At 51.0% G+C, this 16,809-nt stretch overlaps 1 protein-coding gene across 1 annotated transcript in view; it reads left to right on the top strand.

The window, feature by feature from the left end:
- AACS (acetoacetyl-CoA synthetase) overlaps positions 1 to 16,809 on the top strand; it is a 53,429-nt gene that overhangs the window by 19,434 nt on the left and 17,186 nt on the right. Inside the window, exons 6-10 of the mRNA XM_052654389.1 lie at positions 6,167 to 6,281; positions 6,487 to 6,568; positions 10,407 to 10,554; positions 14,894 to 14,974; positions 16,121 to 16,245. Of these exons, the coding sequence (XP_052510349.1) occupies positions 6,167 to 6,281; positions 6,487 to 6,568; positions 10,407 to 10,554; positions 14,894 to 14,974; positions 16,121 to 16,245 (551 nt within the window). The remainder of the gene's footprint in view (positions 1 to 6,166; positions 6,282 to 6,486; positions 6,569 to 10,406; positions 10,555 to 14,893; positions 14,975 to 16,120; positions 16,246 to 16,809) is intronic.

Raw genomic sequence — 16,809 nt, 5'->3', positions numbered from 1 at the left:
ACATATCTTTCTACTAAGATGCTTCACTTTGCCCTGAGTTCTGGGAGGTGGTCCTCATTTTGCTGAGCCCCTGGTGTAGAGCCAGAGGCAGATGGTCATATGTACAGTCTTCAGGAGTGAGTGTTGAGCAGCTGACAGTTCATGTATCAGCCTGGTGACTTCAGGGTGCCCCGGCTGCTGGTACCACCTCTTAGCTCCCAAGGGTGAGCCCTGTGTCCGGGAAGCCCTGGTCCGAGTAACCTGGACCATAGCACTTGCTCATGTGGGCATCGATACCCGTGGGCTTCCCTGGTGGCTCAGATGGTAAAGAATCTACCTGTAATTCGGGAGACCTGGGTTCGATCCCTGGCTGGGTTGGGATGATCCCCTGGAGGAGGGCATGGAAACCCACTCCAGTATTCTTGCCTGGAGAATCCCCATGGACAGAGGAGCCTGGTGGGTTACAGTCCATGGGGTTGCAAAGAGTCAGACAGGACTGAGCAACTAAACACAACAAGGACCTGGTAGAAAGCAGTGACCCCTGAGCCTCAAGTATCTTCTCTGTTCTCTTCCAGTAGCTAAAACCTGCAGGAAACCCTGAGAGTTAATGATAAGATGGGGCCTGGGGTGGGAAAGGGGAGTCTTATGGGCCTGCGACGGCCCTCTTCAGCAGTGTGCAAATCTTTACTTAAAAAAGAGCCTCCTGGGGACTTCCCTGGTGGTCCAGTGGCTAAGACTGTGCTCCCAGGGCGGAGGGCCCGAGTTTGATCCCTGGGCAGTAGCACCCCACTCCAGTACTCTTGTCTGGAAAATCCCATGGACGGAGGAGCCTGGAAGGCTGCAGTCCATGGGGTCGCTGAGAGTCGGGCATGACTGAGTGACTTCACTTTCACTTTTCACTTTCACGCATTGGAGAAGGAAATGGCAACCCACTCCAGTGTTCTTGCCTGGAGAATCCCAGGGATGGGGCAGCCTGGTGGGCTGCCGCCTATGGGGTTGCACAGAGTTGGACATGACTGAAGTGACTTAGCAGCAGCAGCAGGGAACTAGACCCCACATGCTGTAACTAAAGATCCTGCATGTCTTAACTAAGACCCGGTGTGGCCAAATAAATAAAAAAGAGGCTACTGTTCTCAATTTCTGGCATCACCATATTTAGATGGTCCTCCCAGTGTCAGTAAAGGGTCCGTTTCTGAAATTTGCAGTGAAGTACAAATGTCTTTCCTACTTTGACTCATTTTCTGTTGCAGATCACTGAAAATCCGTATAATAAAGGGAAAATTGTCACTCTCTTGCAAATGCTGATTTTAACTTTTTATTTTTGTGACGGGGTTACACTGTTAGTGACTATGAAGTAGTTTCTAGTCCTGTGGCACACGCATGGGGGATAGTTACTGGGCAGTTTACAGGTATGGGGGCAGGGTCTGCATACATGTGGACTCTCCTGTCCACGGATGAATTCTCCTTGCCTAGCCAGGCTGGTGATGACAGGACCCCCTCTGTTGCCAAGCTGCGTGCCTGTCTGTGTGGGCTGTTCTGGGGCAGGGTGGGGTTGCTGCTTTTGCTCAAGGATGCTGGGGGCCATTCCTTACTTCCCTTGACACCCCTTAGCTCTGGTTTGCCCTCCCACTGCCCATCACCTCACCCTTCCTCCCATCCTTTCCACTTCTCCCACCCTCTCTGCTTGGATACCCCCCACAGTGGGCTCAGGGACGTCTCCAGGTGGGTGGGATGCTTGTTCTTCAGGTCCTCAACATTCCAGCCTCACCAAGACCTCCAGGTCCTGTGTGTGTTGACATTTGGTTTTTCCTTTGTGTCACTGTTTACCTTTGAATGGGTGGCTTTTTCAGAGACACTGGGGTAGTCCAATCTTTGATATCCATGCATCCAAGAGCCAGGCCAGTAGCTTGTCGCCCTCCCTCTTACAGAATGCTTTCAGGTTGCTGCATGTGTGTATGTGTGTACCTGTGCACACACTTACGTGCGTGAACATAAATAGGAGAGCTGTTCTCACTCTGGGTGGCAGTCCATGTGATCCAGTACTGGCCTGGCTGTTGGTTACAGCACTGGCTTGGTTGCTAAGCACCCTATCAGGTCAGCTGCCCGATCACAGGTGTGTTCGTTTCATTGCGACATGAGAGCAGTCACGACTGAGCAGCCCTCTCCTGGACTGGAATAGGCCAGCGGCTGGTTTCTGATGCTCAGAGATCCCAGCTCGACCCACGAGGAACCTCACCACCATGTCATGGGGTCTCTGAGTCTGTCCATGGTGCCCTGTTCTGACCCCTGGTTCTGAAACACTTGTCTTTGCTGTCTGCTCTTTCTCTCTGTGACCAAGGGTCACTTCCGTGATGTCTGAGCTTCAGGTCACTGCTCTCTGATCCTTCTACCTGTGTGGGCTAGTCTACCAGAAGGATGCTAGGTGTCATGGAGAAATTTCTGCCTCCTTCCAGGACTCCTGTCTGGCCCCATCCTGCTCCTCCCTGGCCCCAGACTTTCTAGAAGTTCTTTCCTTTCCCTGGGCTGGCTCCCCCTGCCCCGGGCTCTTCTCGTGGCACCTTCAGCTCAGCACGGCTGCTCCCCTTCCACCTGACTGCGAAGCCTGCTCCCCTGATGCCCCTGAGCGGAGGTGCTCTCTGGAGGCGTCCTGGAATGCTCTGGCTGTGGTTCTTGCTTCCTCCCCCTATTCAGTCTGTGGGGACCCCAGCCCTGGCTCTCTGCTGCTGCCCGGTGGCTTTCCTGTCCCAAGGGTCAGTCTTTCCTTAGTAGAGGCATTGCCGTGGTTAAGAGCACCAGCCCCCGTGGCAGATGGAGCAGCCTGCAACCCCAACTCTACCGCTGGCAGGTTGTGAAGCTTTGGGCAAATGATGCTGGTCCTGCCTCAGCAAGGATGTGGAGCTGATCACAGCCCCAGCCCGCTGCTGGGGACTGGAAGTCAGATGCGTGAGTGCCTGCCACCAGCTGGAAAGGTGGATGTTGAATGCTCAGTACATGTAGATGTTTTCATTGGCAAAAATTTTCTTCCCAGCTTAAGTGAGGACTCTTCGCCCCTCTTAAAACCCTGGGGTCCAGGAATATTGTTTATTTTGCTGTGGAGCTTGCTGTTGTTTTCTCTCTCTCTCATTTTTTTCCATGCCCTGCTTGGCATGTGGGATCTTAGTACCTGACCAGGGATTGAATCCCCTGCAGTAGAAGTGCAGGGTCTACTGGGCCACCAGGGAAGTGCCGCTCTGTGGAGTTTGTACATGGCCACCTTGCCTAACCCAGTTCTGTTGGTTCGCCTGGTGGTTCTCCCTGGCCTTTTTCAGCATAGCCATTTCTATTGCCTGCTTCTCGGCTCCTTTCTGCCAGCTCCTGGCTTGGCTGGAACTCCAGGACACCGTGGCAGTCTGGGCACGGAAGCTGGTTTCTGCTTTTTGCCAGGATGCTTTTTTTTTTTGGCCACGCTGTGGCATTCTGGATCTCAGTTCCCAACCAGGGATTGACCCTGAGCTCCCTGCAGTGGAAGTGTGGAGTCCTAAACTGGATTGCCTGGGATGTCCTACCAGGACTCTCCTCCATCAAGAGCGATGTATTTGCCATAGATTTTGGTGAGACACTGTCTGTCAGTGAGGAAGTGTCCAGTTTAGTAAAGCTTTTTGTGAGGAAGCTTTCCCCCTTTTAATCTGTTAGTGTAGTAAATTACATTGGTCTGTAATCTCTTTTTCTGTTTGCTTGTTCTCTGTCATTTTCTGTCTTCTGGAATGGTTTGTATAAAGGGAATGTTCTGGTGCTTAAGGATGAGGCGACACCTGCCCGCAACTCTGTCCCTCCCGGGTGTCTGGCGCTTGAGGATGGGGCGACACCTGCCCGCAGCTCTGTCCCTCCCGGGTGTCTGGAGCTTGAGGATGGGCGACACCTGCCCGCAGCTCTGTCCCTCCCTGGTGTCTGTGTTCAGAGGTGGACCTTTGACTGCTTTTTCTCCCATGGTTATTGTCTCTTTGGGTGTTCTGCTGCTTCTTGGATCATTTTTTGATAAATTTATGTCTTCTTGGGGAATCATCCACTTCATCTGGCTTTTGGCAATTTGTTAACAACACCGAACATAGTGCTTTGTCATTGATTAATCTTTCTGTAGTAAAGTGTGATTTCTGACTTTGGATGGTTGTAGGCCTTAGTCTATCCATTTGTAATGTGGGGATAATAATGCTGTGTCAGGGTACTGAATGAGTGAATATTAGTATAAAGTGCCCAGGACAGTGTCTGATACGTGATAAGTACTGTGTAAGTGTTAGCTAGAAATATTATCTGTCTTGATCACATTTGTCAAGAGGCTTATTTTATTGATCTTCTTGGAAGAAAGATTTTGGTTTTATTGATCAAATCCATCAATAATTTTTCCTTGTGGCTTTATACCTTCCTTTCTTCTCTCTTTTTGTTTTCCTGGCTCCCTAAAGGATGAGCTTAGTTCACTGAAAGCAATTGGAAATTAGAAACAGTAACATTTAATTGCTTTGCTACTTTTCTGCCAGATAGATTGTGTGTTCTAAGGACAAGGAACTCTGCTTGCCTGGCACTGTGTCTTGAAAATGGATGACATTGAAAGTAGAATCTCAGTTCTTCACTCTGTAGTTCAGAGAGTCACAAATTTTATCATGCGTTAGAATCATCTGAGGGGCTTGTGAAAGCCCAGATTGCCAGGCCACCTCCACACTGTTGTTACCAAGACCATTCCCAGGGGCCCTGTCTTTCCCCTTGTCTCAAGCACGTGCTTTGCTGACTCCTGGAAAACTCTGAGAAGCAGCACCTGGCCCACTCCAGGCCAGTTAATTAGTTACCTGGTGAGTTTAGTTAATCGTCCTGCCACAGGTGGCCTGTATCCTGCAGCCAGGGTGGAGACCCTGTCCATCAGATCCTCACATAGAGGTTCTGACATCCCTGGAGTAGCCCCAGGCATTGACCTTGAGCTGCTACATTGGGCTTACATGTGAGGGACCAGGAATGCTGGTCCAGGAGTCCGGAGTCCAGTGATGCCTTCCCAGATGCTGTTTTTGTGAATGAAGATGGCTCTGCCATAGTCTGAATTTGGCAGGCTGGAAGGGGAGCTGGAGGGGAGACTGTGAGAGCTTGTACCTGTCACCCTCAGGGCTGCGTGCAGGTTGTATCAGTGTGTCTCGAGGCTACACCTGTCAGTGTTGTGTGTGCATGAGAGGTGTGCCTTCTCTCAGTGAGAAGGATGTGCTTGAGGGGGATGGTGGTTCCATATGTGGTGTAAACAGACTGCTGGGTGTGAAGAGCCTGCTTTTTCAAATGGGCTGGTTTACGAGTGTACATGTTAATGGGTTTATCCATTTGCTTGGCAAAAAGTGTCATTTGGAGGATTCAGGTACCTCTGTCATTGAAGATCAAAGGAAAAAAAAAAAGATCAAAGGAGAACCAAACCGTGGGACCACTTTGCATACAGAGCTTCCTTTTGGGGAGGTGAGCCTTCCCTTACGTACGCCAGAGGAGCCGTGTTGGAAGGTTCTTTCTGTAAAGTGGGGAACCATTTTGGTGATGCAAACACCATGCTGTTTTCACATTTGATAGACTCAGTGTGTCTGTGAGTCCATCTGGTGTTTCTTTGCATTGATGCTTTCTGTGAAGTGATGTCCTGTCTCGGGTGCGTGTCTGGTTTGCTTGGCTGTCTTTCTTGGCCTCCAGGTGACAGGAATGCAGGGACATGGCTGGCATGGTGGTCATGCTCCATTTTCTTTCCCTGAAGATATACCGGTCCCATGGGCTACTGGGAGATTTTGCCTTTTGGATGAGCAGCAACAATGTTTCCTTGAGCAATAATGATGTTTCTTTTTGCAGGGGTGGGGTGGGATAGGGGTTGTGCTACTCAGACTCAGAAGTTTGCAGCGGGTGGTCTTAGCTGCCCCGAGGCAAGTGGGATCTTAGGTCATTAGTTCGGTTCAGTTCAGTCGCTGAGTCACGTCCAACTCTTTGCGACCCCATGGACTGCAGCATGCCAGGCCTCCCTGTCCATCACCAACTCCCAGAGTTTACTCAAACTCATGTCCATTGAGTTGGTGATGTCATCCAACCATCTCATCCTCTGTCATCCCCTTCTCGTAACCAGGAACCATATTCGCCTCTCCTGCATTGGAGGGCGGATTCTGAACCCCTGGACCTCTGCAACAATGGCTCTCTCCTTCTACCCCAGGGCGTTCTGGACCGGTTTTCTCAGATCCAGCCAAAGCTCATCTTCTCCGTGGAGGCCGTCGTGTACAATGGCAAAGAGCACAGCCATATGGACAAGCTGCAGCGGGTCGTTAAGGGTGTGTGGGCTGGCATGGGGTGGGGGCGGGGCGCAGGGGCAAGAGTCCCGCCCCAGGGCTCCCAAGAGCCCCTGGTAGCTGTGAGCTACAAAAACGGAGCAGTTCCAGCCCTAGGTTGTTTTATGTTTCATAAAAAAAGAGAAAGATCAGTGACTAAGTTTGTCGGGGTCTGTAAGCTTGTGTGTTCTTCTCCCCCTGCTTTTAGGACTACCAGACCTAAAAAAAGTGGTATTGATTCCTTACATCTCCTCCAGAGAGAAGATAGACATCTCCAAGATTCCAAATAGGTGAGCCAGCCACACGCTGATCACTAACTGCATATGGAACACAGTCAAGGACCCACTGGGCAGCAGGTTCTGTGACTCTTTCCAGTTGGAGTGGGAGCATCTCGGAGGTATAGGGTATCTTTGTTAAATGTCATTCCATAGAGACTTCTCTGGTGGTCCAGGGGTTAAGAATCCACCCAGCAGTGCTGGGGACTTGGGTTCAATCCCTGATCTGGGAACTAAGATCCCATATGCTGCAAAGCAACTAAGCCCGCGAGCCAGAACTAGAGAGTCTGTGCACCACAAGGAAAGATCCCTAGTGCTGCAACTGAGACCTGATGCAGCCAAAAAAAAAATCATCGTTCTGTAGATGGGCCCTGGAGGGCCCAGAGGGAGTCCCTTGGGGCCACATGGTGACTTAGTGGCAGAACTGAGTCTGTCCCAGGCATCCTCACCCTTCCTGTCTCTTGTCCCTCGGAAGTGGTGGTGGGCTTGGATGGGGCCAGGCCATTTGGCCACAGCAATTCTGAATAGTGTCTCAAGTGTATGCACATGTGCGTACGTGTGTGTATGTGTGTGTGTGTGTTTACACACACGTGTGCACTTTTGTGTGTATGTATATTGTGTCTATGTATGTAAATGTGTATGCACGTGTGTATATATGCATATGTACAAAGGAATGGTGGTGTTGGTGTTAGTCACTCAGTCGTGTCTGACTCTTTGGGACCCCATGGACCCCACCAGGCTCCTCTGCATGGGATTCTCAGGCAAGAATACTGGAGTGGGTTGCCATTCACATGCTTAATACATTTTTTTCCATTTTAGAACCTGTTTTTTGTTCCCATTTGTTAATGGAATCTTCCTTTCCTCTTCTAACATTCATAAACTAATAGACTTCAGGCCTTGAGCACTGAATAAAATGGTGAGCACCTTAATTCTGAATAGGCATCAATAAAATGGATTATGATTTGCTCCAAGTAGTGGTTCTTCCTGAAGGTCTTGTTGTCCACCTTTCGTCTCTCTTAAAGAGAACACTGAAGAGAGGTAGTTTTTTTGGGGACACGCTTCTTGGCTTGTGGGATCTTAGTGCCAGATCAGGGATCTAACCCTTCCCCCTGCAGTGGAGGTACAGAGTCCTAACCTTTGGATTGCCAGGAAAGTCCCAAGGAGAGACTTCTGAGATCAGACGTGTTTACCTGCACAGGTAAACCTATCCGTTTAGTCTTGTGTCTGGGCTGTGGGCAGGAGTCTCCGAGCAGCCTCAGAGCCACAGGTGGGGTTCCGCTGTGTGCTGTGTGCAGGGAGCGAGGGGGTGTGGAGGCCTTGCTCTTGGGTGGACATGGCTGAGTGGTTCTGTCCAGGCACCTCCTCGGGCACTGAGCAGGATAAAGCTCATGTGCTGTCCCCAAGTTTACAGTCAAGCTCAGGGGTAAAGGCACACCTGCAGGAAGGGTGAGCTGTGACCACTGATCCCAGTAGACACAGCCATGCTCGGTGAGTCAGGGGACAGGCGGTGCCCAGCAAGTGAGACATTAGCACAGTTGCTTCTTTGTGGGAGGGGGAGGCAACACCTGAAGTGACCTTGAGAGGTGGCCTGGACAGCTGCAGGTGCCAGGATTCTAGAGGCTGAAAGGGGCTGCAGCAAAGTGACTGCTCCCTGAAGGCTGTGGCCTCCAGCCAGACTGCTCTGGGTCATATGTCAGCTGTGTGGCCCTGGGCCAGCGAGCAACCTTGTGCCTGAGTTTCCCCATCTGTAAAATGGGGATAATAGTACCTTCCTCTCAGGTTTAGCAGTGTGCACAAAGTTAGCTGTCAGTAACGTTGTCTGTCATTAAGAGCAGGTGACAGCCCAGTCAGGAGTGAGCTGTGTCTTCTGGAGCACCTGGGTCAGGACGTATAGGTCCTTAACAGGCCAGCCCCGGGGCATGGGCTTGTCCCCGAGACTGTGGGACCCCTGCCTACCTTGATAAATTACACCCAGCCTTAGCTCCCTTTTAAAAAAATTTATTTATTTTTAACTGAAGGATAATTGCTTTACGATATTGTGTTGGTTTCTGTTATACATCAACAGGAATCAGCCATAGATATGTCCCCTCCCTCTTGAACCTGCCTCCTGCCTCCCTCCGCTCCTTGGTTTTATCGATGGGGCCATAACGCACAGAGGCCAGGAGGAACACAGGATGGTTTGCTGGCCCCACAGTGGCCTGGCTTTTATTTTTCTGTATGTGTTTATCGGTGATTGATGTAAAATGAGAGCAACCAGGAGAATTAACATCCACCGCTTCATTTAGCTCCAGGCAATGTAGAGAGTCCTCCCTCCCCGCTGGTCCACCCTGGGAATCGGGCCTTGTTGCTGTCCAGCTTTCAGTTGCTGGGCGCCGCAGATAAACTGAAAGCATGTCTGTGCCCGTGTGCAGATACCTGTAACAGGACCGCCCTTTTGGCTTTTCATTTTTAGAAGAAACAACAAAAGTCATCACTATTTACTGTGATTTATAGACTAGTGAAAGAAGAGGTTTTTCTCTGTGTGAAGCATCTGATTAGATCGGGCTCTTTATATAAATGGGGTTTGGATGGGAGGTGGGGGCTTTCATTGGCTGAAGGGTTCCACGGTGAATAATTTTCCTAACACTCTGGAGAGGAGGACTCTGCTTATTTACTGCTCAGAATTGAATTATTTGGGGTGCCCTTTTCAAATGGCTGTGCCTCCCCCAGGAGACAGGCTCGTCTTTAAGGATGCCTTCGCATGTGAGCCAGCACACTTCTTCACTCTAGTGTGCATGTGTTTGTAAATATTTCAGAGTAATCATCGTTGGCAGTTTGTTGCCAGCCAAGTTGAACTGAGTTCTCCCCTTTCCTTGAAAGCAAGTTCCATTTGTCAAAACGGTAGCTTTGTTTGTTTTCTTCTCTCTCTCCTCTCTCTCTTCTAAACCAGTGGAGCAACAGAGCTGGGGTTCAGGGATTGATTTTTTCCTACTGATCTCAAAAGAGAGAAATCACTTGTCTCCCAGCGTGGCTTTGCGGCTTCCTCCGTCCTGTTTCTGCTCAGGAAACAGCCCCTTTGGTGGCCCTTGATCACACACAGGCTTTGAGTCAGCTCTGGGGGCACAGTTGAGGGCAGGCTGTTTAGGCCAGAGCCGACAGCTGGGCTGAATCTTACTTGTTTCTGGACAGATGTTTGTATCTGGCCATTGTAAACAGAATATAGGGAATCAGTGAGAATAGGATCATTGTCTGGCAGGATTTCTGTCATAGAAACTCTCGTGTGGGACCTTGATCCCACTTTCTTGCTGTGACCCTCACGTGTCAGAAGAGGTCTCTAAACCTGTCGCCTCCTCCCCTCCCTTCTCCTGGGGGCTGGGGAGATGGGGGTGGGGGGACAGAAGGATTCAGGCCCACTTGGCTCTCACGTCCCCTTGGGGCCCCTGGGGAACAAGGCATTTGCTAATCAGATGGTGAGTAGCAAATAGGAGGCACCTGGGTTCTGAGGACTCCAGCATCAGTTCAGACCCCCTCCTCTGCAGAATTTGCACATAAACAGTGGCGTGTTAATTGCAAATGATCCTCCTCTGCTGTGTTTAATATTAAAATGCTTAGACTCTCGGGAGAAAAGCCCTTAGTCTCTGTCAGTGGCACTAATAAAGCAAAAATTTCACTGAGTTTTCTTTCAGTTTGCGTAGTCCGTGAGCCCTGACTCTCCCTTCCTTCACAAAAGCTTTCAGACAGGTGGGTCCCGGAGTCCAGGCTGCTATCCAGGTAGACATGGAGGGGAACGAATGGGAGGACTCGGCAGATTGCCCCCGACCCCCCAATGTTCTAGAACCTTCACCGTTGTTCTCCTGTGCCTTTCTGCCCACAGCGTGTTCCTGGAGGATTTCCTGGCCACCGGGCAAGGCGACCAAGCCCCCCAGCTGGAGTTTGAGCAGCTGCCCTTTAGCCACCCACTCTTCATCATGTTTTCGTCGGGCACGACAGGAGCACCCAAATGCATGGTTCACTCGGCCGGGGTAGGTCTGCTCGGGGACTCCCTGCTGGTGAAGATGGCACCTCATCCCCGCTTTCCTGGTGGGATGCCACACGGAGATCCATCTTCAAGTGAGACGAGGGAGGCATGCTGGCCTTGCTGCTGTGACCCCATCACCATGGGGTCAGGGGTTCTGCAGCGCCACCCTGGTCCCTCTGCACACAGTGATCCCTGAGGGGATCGTGAGCCCAAGGAATGGGTCTTGCCACATATTAGATAGAAGGAAACAGGATAGATGAGAACAGGAAATATCAGCACATCACAGGTCTTAGGAGTGGTTGGTGTGGTTTCTCCAAACTGTCATGTAAGTGCAGGTATGGATGGGCAGGTGTAGGGCAGCATCATAAAACTTCTGTCTGACAGTGGGTTGGGGTCAAAAAGTTTGAAAGACATGGGGTTGTTATCGAGTCCGAGCTCGATCTGCTCACTGCATAACAGTCCAGTAATCAGGAGACGCGATGGTGAAGCAAGGAATAGTGACTTCATTCAGAGAGCCAGCAGCAGGCTAGGGCCCTAGAGCACCATGGTATCAGGGTCTGGATGCCAGTTTCTTTTACAGAACAGAAGGGGGAGAAGATGAGGAAGTAAAGTAAAAATTAGGCTGAAAATCTTGCAAAATATTTCCTGGCTTAGCCAGCCTTGGGGAAGGGATGTGTTAACTTCTTCTTTCCTGCAGCCATTCCCAGGTGGACTGGGTCAGAATGTCATCCTGTGAGCTGAACAAAGGCTGTTTAGTTTAACATTCAGGCAGAGGGGGCAGGTTCCCCAAGGCAGGCCATTATGTATGCTCACAGTTACAGGCAGCATCTTTTTAGTGATTATAGTAACAAAAGCAATGGAGAGCAAACTTTAAGAGAAACAGATCCATCATGGAGTCAGATTTTATTCTTCCCTGTTAACAGGTTACATTACAAAGTACAACTAACTGAAGGATTTCCCAACCTGCATTAGTCAAAAGTCCGTGCTAGCAAAATAGCATGGACCTGAGGAGCTTAAATGACAAAGATTTACTTCCTCCATGTTCTGGAGGCTAGAATGTCCAAGATCGGGGTGTGGGCAGGGTGACTTCCTTCTGAGCCTCTCTCCTTGGCTTACAGGTGGCCGCCTTCTCTCTGTGTCCTCACAGTGTCTTTCCTCTGTGCATGTACATCCCTGATGGATCTCTTTAAAAAGTATTTACTGTTTATTTATATGGCTGCAACAAGGTTTAGTTACGGCATGTGGGATTGAAGCCGAGTCCCCTGCACTGGGGGAGCAGCATCATAGCAGCTGGATCACGGGGGAGGTCGTTCCCCCTGCCATCCCCAGTGTCTCCTGGGTGTCTGCAGTTCCTCTTTCTGTAAGAACATCAGTCACAGTGGATGATGGCCCACACTAACGGTCTCACTTCCTCCCCTCCTGGAGGCCCGAGGATTATCTGAGTAGAGAGACCTCACGTTCTCAAATAGCTTTCTAGTTTCGCTTGGTCAGATGGTGGTACTTGAAGATGAAATATAAAATTTCTCTTATCCTAGCTCATTTAGCTTTTACAGATGTTCTCTGCATCTAGAAGCTGTTTGAGTCCCTGCCTTAGGAAGGAAACATTTACACTGGAATCACATTATCACCTTATACAGCTCTTTACACAGTGTTTTCATTAGAACGTGGAAAGGAGTTAACACATAACACAGCTTTGTTATTACCTGGATTTGGATCCACGGACGGTCTGATGGCAGGTTATGAATTATAACCACCAGATGCACACAGCCTGTTCATATACAGCGGGCAACTTCCCAGAAGCCCTGGGGCAGGAGGGAGGGGATATCGGGCCAAAGGCTTGATTTCTGGAAGCAACACTGGCCAAGCCGAGTGGCCTCTAGGAGCGAGTTCTTCCTGTTGCTCAAACCATCCTGTTTCATCACACTGAGTCTGGAGTGCCCACTCTAAGGTGCGGCTGCTGGCATCGTGCTTCCCCTGGAGGGGGCGCCCCAGTCCACCTGGTCAGAAGCCTAATACCCAGCCAAAGAGATGAGGGTTTTTAGAAACCTTGCAGGCGAGGGTGGGGTGTATGTGGCAAAACAACACATCTTAGGGAAAACTGAAATGTCCAACTGTACTTTTATTTTTAGTGCTACTTGCCTAGTGAATGTCACTTTTTTAGGAGTGGAACATAAAAATATATTAGATCTAATGTAGTTGGCTCATAAAATCATCGTGCCTGGTATATTTAGAGTGTGGAAAAGTCAGGAAAAGTTATCTTAATTCTGGCTTTGCTGAGTTCTTGCACGTCCAGAGAAGTGACTAAGCACCTTGCCTGTTTTCAAGAGTGATCTGGAGAGGAAACTTGAAAACAGCAAGATGGGACTGCCAGCACTGACTGCCCCTAGGGCTCTTAGGGGTGTGTGGCCCTGGTTTGCTGGTTTGTGTTTTCTAAGCCCATGAAAGAGCCAGAAAACAGCTTCCTTCTCTTCCCTTTTTAAAGTGAGTCTTCTTGCCTGAGTTCCAGGAAACCGTGTTGCTTGTATTTCCTGACCCTCAGGGAAAGTGTTCAGACTTGCCATAAATATTTAAAAATTAAGAGAAGAGCTCTTAATTTGACTCATTAAGATTCATACTTTGGTCACCTAAGGCAAGGAGCCAACTCATTGGAAAACACCCTGATGCTGGGAAAGATTGAAGGCAGGAGAAGGGAATGAGATGGTTGGATGGCATCACTGACTCAATGGACATGAGTTTGAGCAAACTCTGGGAGATAGTGAAGGACAAGAAAACTGGCGTGCTGCATTCCATGGGGTTGCAAAGAGTCAGACCCAACTTAGTGACTGAAAAACAACAACAACAAAAGGTTCATACAGAGAGAAGCTGAGGGCGGTTTAGTGCTGTCAGCACGGTGAGGGTATGGGACTTCCCCGGAGAGCCAGTGGTTAAGACTCGGAACTTCCATTGAAGGGGGCACAGGTTCAATTCCTGGTCAGGAAGCTAAGATACTACAAGCTGCATGGCACGGTCAAAAACGAACAAACAAACAAAAATGGGGGTACTGAGCAAATGAACAACATGTGATGGGTTATGGATCGTCTGGGCTTATAAAGGCAGACCATCCAGGCAGAGATAAAGCTTAGATGCTGATTAAAGTACAAAGGGAAATGGGAAGGGGATTTGCCTCAGGTTTGTCTGATCTGGGAGCTCAGAGTCCTTTCTGAGAATTTGCCATGTGAACAGTTGGCGTTCATCAGAAGAGTTCCCAAAATGTGTACTCACCCACTCTGAGTGAGAACAATGTGTATTGTGGGACTTTCCAGAGAAGCCTGTGACTGTCCTGGGTTGGGGCCCCTGAGCCCACCATGCGTGTGCGGTAAAGCTGAGGGATCTCAGCTCTTGCAGACCGAGGGTGGCCTTGGAGAACCCTCCCAGCAACCTTTCTACCACCATCTACCCAACCCCCGTGTGGCCCATCCCTAGGCAGGTTGACCCCACTGCAGGCCTAGTGACGGGGTGCTGTCCAGGACAGACTCTGGAATAGGGGCTCTGGCCTTGAGTTAGAGAATTTGCTGGGCAGGATTGTTTCTCTTTTTTGTTAATTGATTTGTCTGCATCAGGCCTTAGTTGTCACCTGCAGGCTCTTCGTGCTTCATGTGGGAGCTTTCTGATGTGCTGCATGGACTCTAGCTGTGGCACGCAGGTTCAGGAGATGCGGCACATGGGCAAGTTGCTCCAAGGCACGTGTGATCTTAGATCCCTGACCAGGAATCGAACCCACGTCCCCTGCATTGCAAGGCAGGTGCTTTACCATTGGGCCACGAGGGAAGTCCCTGGTGGGTAGGATTGTTTCTGATGTACCTTCAAAGGGGTCATTTCCTAATGGCTTTTTTATTTGTCTTGGGTCCAATGAGGGTTGCAAGGCTCATTTTAATATGTGAGTCCCAAAGATTCCTGAACATCCAGGACTATCATTGTTGTCTGCCAGCAGATGCTGTCTGTGGCCAGACTGAGTGCAGTGGTCCAGCCTTTTCAGGGGTTTTGGAGGGGCTGCGTCCCTGGTCTAGCTTTAGGGTCTTGTACAAGATCCCCTGGGTGCCTGGTCACCTGGCGCTCAGAGCCTGCAGGTCAGCAGGAGAGGGTCAGGGTTTCCTCTCGTGTCCTCTGGGAGTCTCAGGGGTCCCTCTCGTCTCCTCTGGGAGTCTCAGGGGTCACGTGACAGAGGGATGGGAGATTGTTCGTCACGGCAAGGCTGTCAGAACTCTGCCTCTTCCTTGACTTCTCCTGCTCCGGGGCCAAGCGTCTCTTCGGTGCGTGCCTTTGTGCCCTGGAGGAAGCTGCTTGGCTCACTTGCTTCTCTCCAGGGGACGCTCATCCAGCACCTGAAGGAACACATTCTTCATGGCAACGTGACCAGCAGTGACATCATCTTGTATTACACCACGGTGAGTGCCCTCCCAGGGTGGGCTCTGGTTCACTCAGGTGGGGGGTCGTTTATCATTATTATTCTTTTCGCTTCTCCCCGTCGCATGTGTCAGTAGTCAGAAATACAGCTCAAGCTGCAGGCTGCGTGCCCCAGACCCCAGACTGTGTGCTCGAGACTCCAGGCTGTGTGCTCGAGGCCCCAGGCTGTGTGCAGCTGACCCCAGGCTGTGTGCACGGACCTCAGGCTGTGTGCTCGAGACTCCAGGCTGTGTGCTCGAGGCCCCAGGCTGTGTGCAGCTGACCCCAGACTGTGTGCTCGAGACTCCAGGCTATGTGCAGCTGACCCCAGGCTGTGTGCTCGAGACCCCAGGCTGTGTGCAGCTGACCCCAGGCTGTGTGCAGCTGACCCCAGGCTGTGTGCACGGACCCCAGGCTGCATGCACAAGTGGCCTTTGCTGTGGGATCCTTCCCTGTCAATCTCTGTCTCTCCCTCTGCCACTGCCTTCTCCCCCCAGGTGGCTGCCTCCTTGAATTGGCACCAGGGTCCCTCTTTACCTTGGCCCGTCCTCCTGTGTTGACCTTGGTTGCCACTGGGAGACCTGGTGCCCTGGGGAATTCCAGAGAAACAAAGGAGACTGACTGGTAGTTCAGTTTCTTGAGCCTGTAGAGGTGGGGAGGAGAGACACGTGACTGAAATCTATGGCTCAGCTGGGGGCGGGGGGGCAGGAACTTATCAGAGACGCCATGAGGCCAGTCAGTCCTTAGCCCTGTGGGACAGCAAAGGGACTCTGACTCATTCAAACTGAAAAGGAATTTATTGGAGATTGTAGGGTGCTGCAGGTGCCAGGCACTGTTCCCCATGTCTGATGTGGATGGGCCACTCCAGCACCCAGTTTTTGGCTTGTGTGCACCACGTGACCACTATCATCTCTGTGACCTTCAGTCCCTCTTGTCACCAGTGAGGCTGCAGGAGATGTTCTCCGACATGTCTTCGTGTACACATGTATGTTGATCCATGTTCAGGGCATCTCATATTTGGACAGACAGTTTTTGGCAACTTTGGCTCAGCATCGGATGGTTTCTAGGGATGTGAGAGGCTGAGTGACAGGGCCGAGAGGAGCCCACCCAGCACTTGGTTGACACGTGTTCCTTTCTGTCCAACCCAGGTTGGCTGGATGATGTGGAACTGGGTGGTGTCTGCTCTTGCCACAGGGGCTGCTGTGGTCCTGTACGACGGTTCCCCACTGGTTCCGACACCCAACGTGCTCTGGGATCTGGTTGACAGGATCGGGTAAGTACCTGGGATGCTCAGATATGGGGTGGCCTCTGTGAGGGTCTGCTGCCACCTCTGGAATGCTTCACAACCCCCCTCCCCACACCCCACCCCTGTCTGTCCACATTCCCCTCTTGGTGGGGGGCTGTGTGAGGACATGTAGGTGCTGAGGGCAGGTGAAGTTGTCAAGGAGGTAGGAAGGGGTGGGCACCCCAACAGGGACCGACCAGTCAGATCTGTGTAGTGAGGAGAGGGCTGCCCCCTCCCACCCCTGGCCCAGAGGTGAGCTCTGAAGCCTCGGACCCAGGAAAGGGAACATGGTCTTATTTCTGGAACTCTGGACTCTAAAAACTTACAGAGCAGCTCAGAAGAGAGGCAGAAGAAGGGTTTACTAGAGCCGCGTTTTACACGGGGGTGAGGTAGAGAGTGAGCCAGGCTGAGTGTACTACCCCGGTCAGGGGGTGGCGTGGATCCTCTCATCCGGGGAAGAGCGGATCCATCCCTGGAGAGTTCCCAGTGTTCGGCCTTCCCAGCTGCCTTGCTGCACGCCCTCAGGACTGGCCAGTGCCTCGTGGGTCTCCT

Source organism: Budorcas taxicolor, chromosome 17 (assembly GCF_023091745.1).
Source record: "Budorcas taxicolor isolate Tak-1 chromosome 17, Takin1.1, whole genome shotgun sequence".
NCBI lineage: Eukaryota > Metazoa > Chordata > Mammalia > Artiodactyla > Bovidae > Budorcas > Budorcas taxicolor.
The sequence above is the reverse complement of the archived record's forward strand: the minus strand, read 5'-3'. Positions and strand labels throughout refer to the sequence as shown.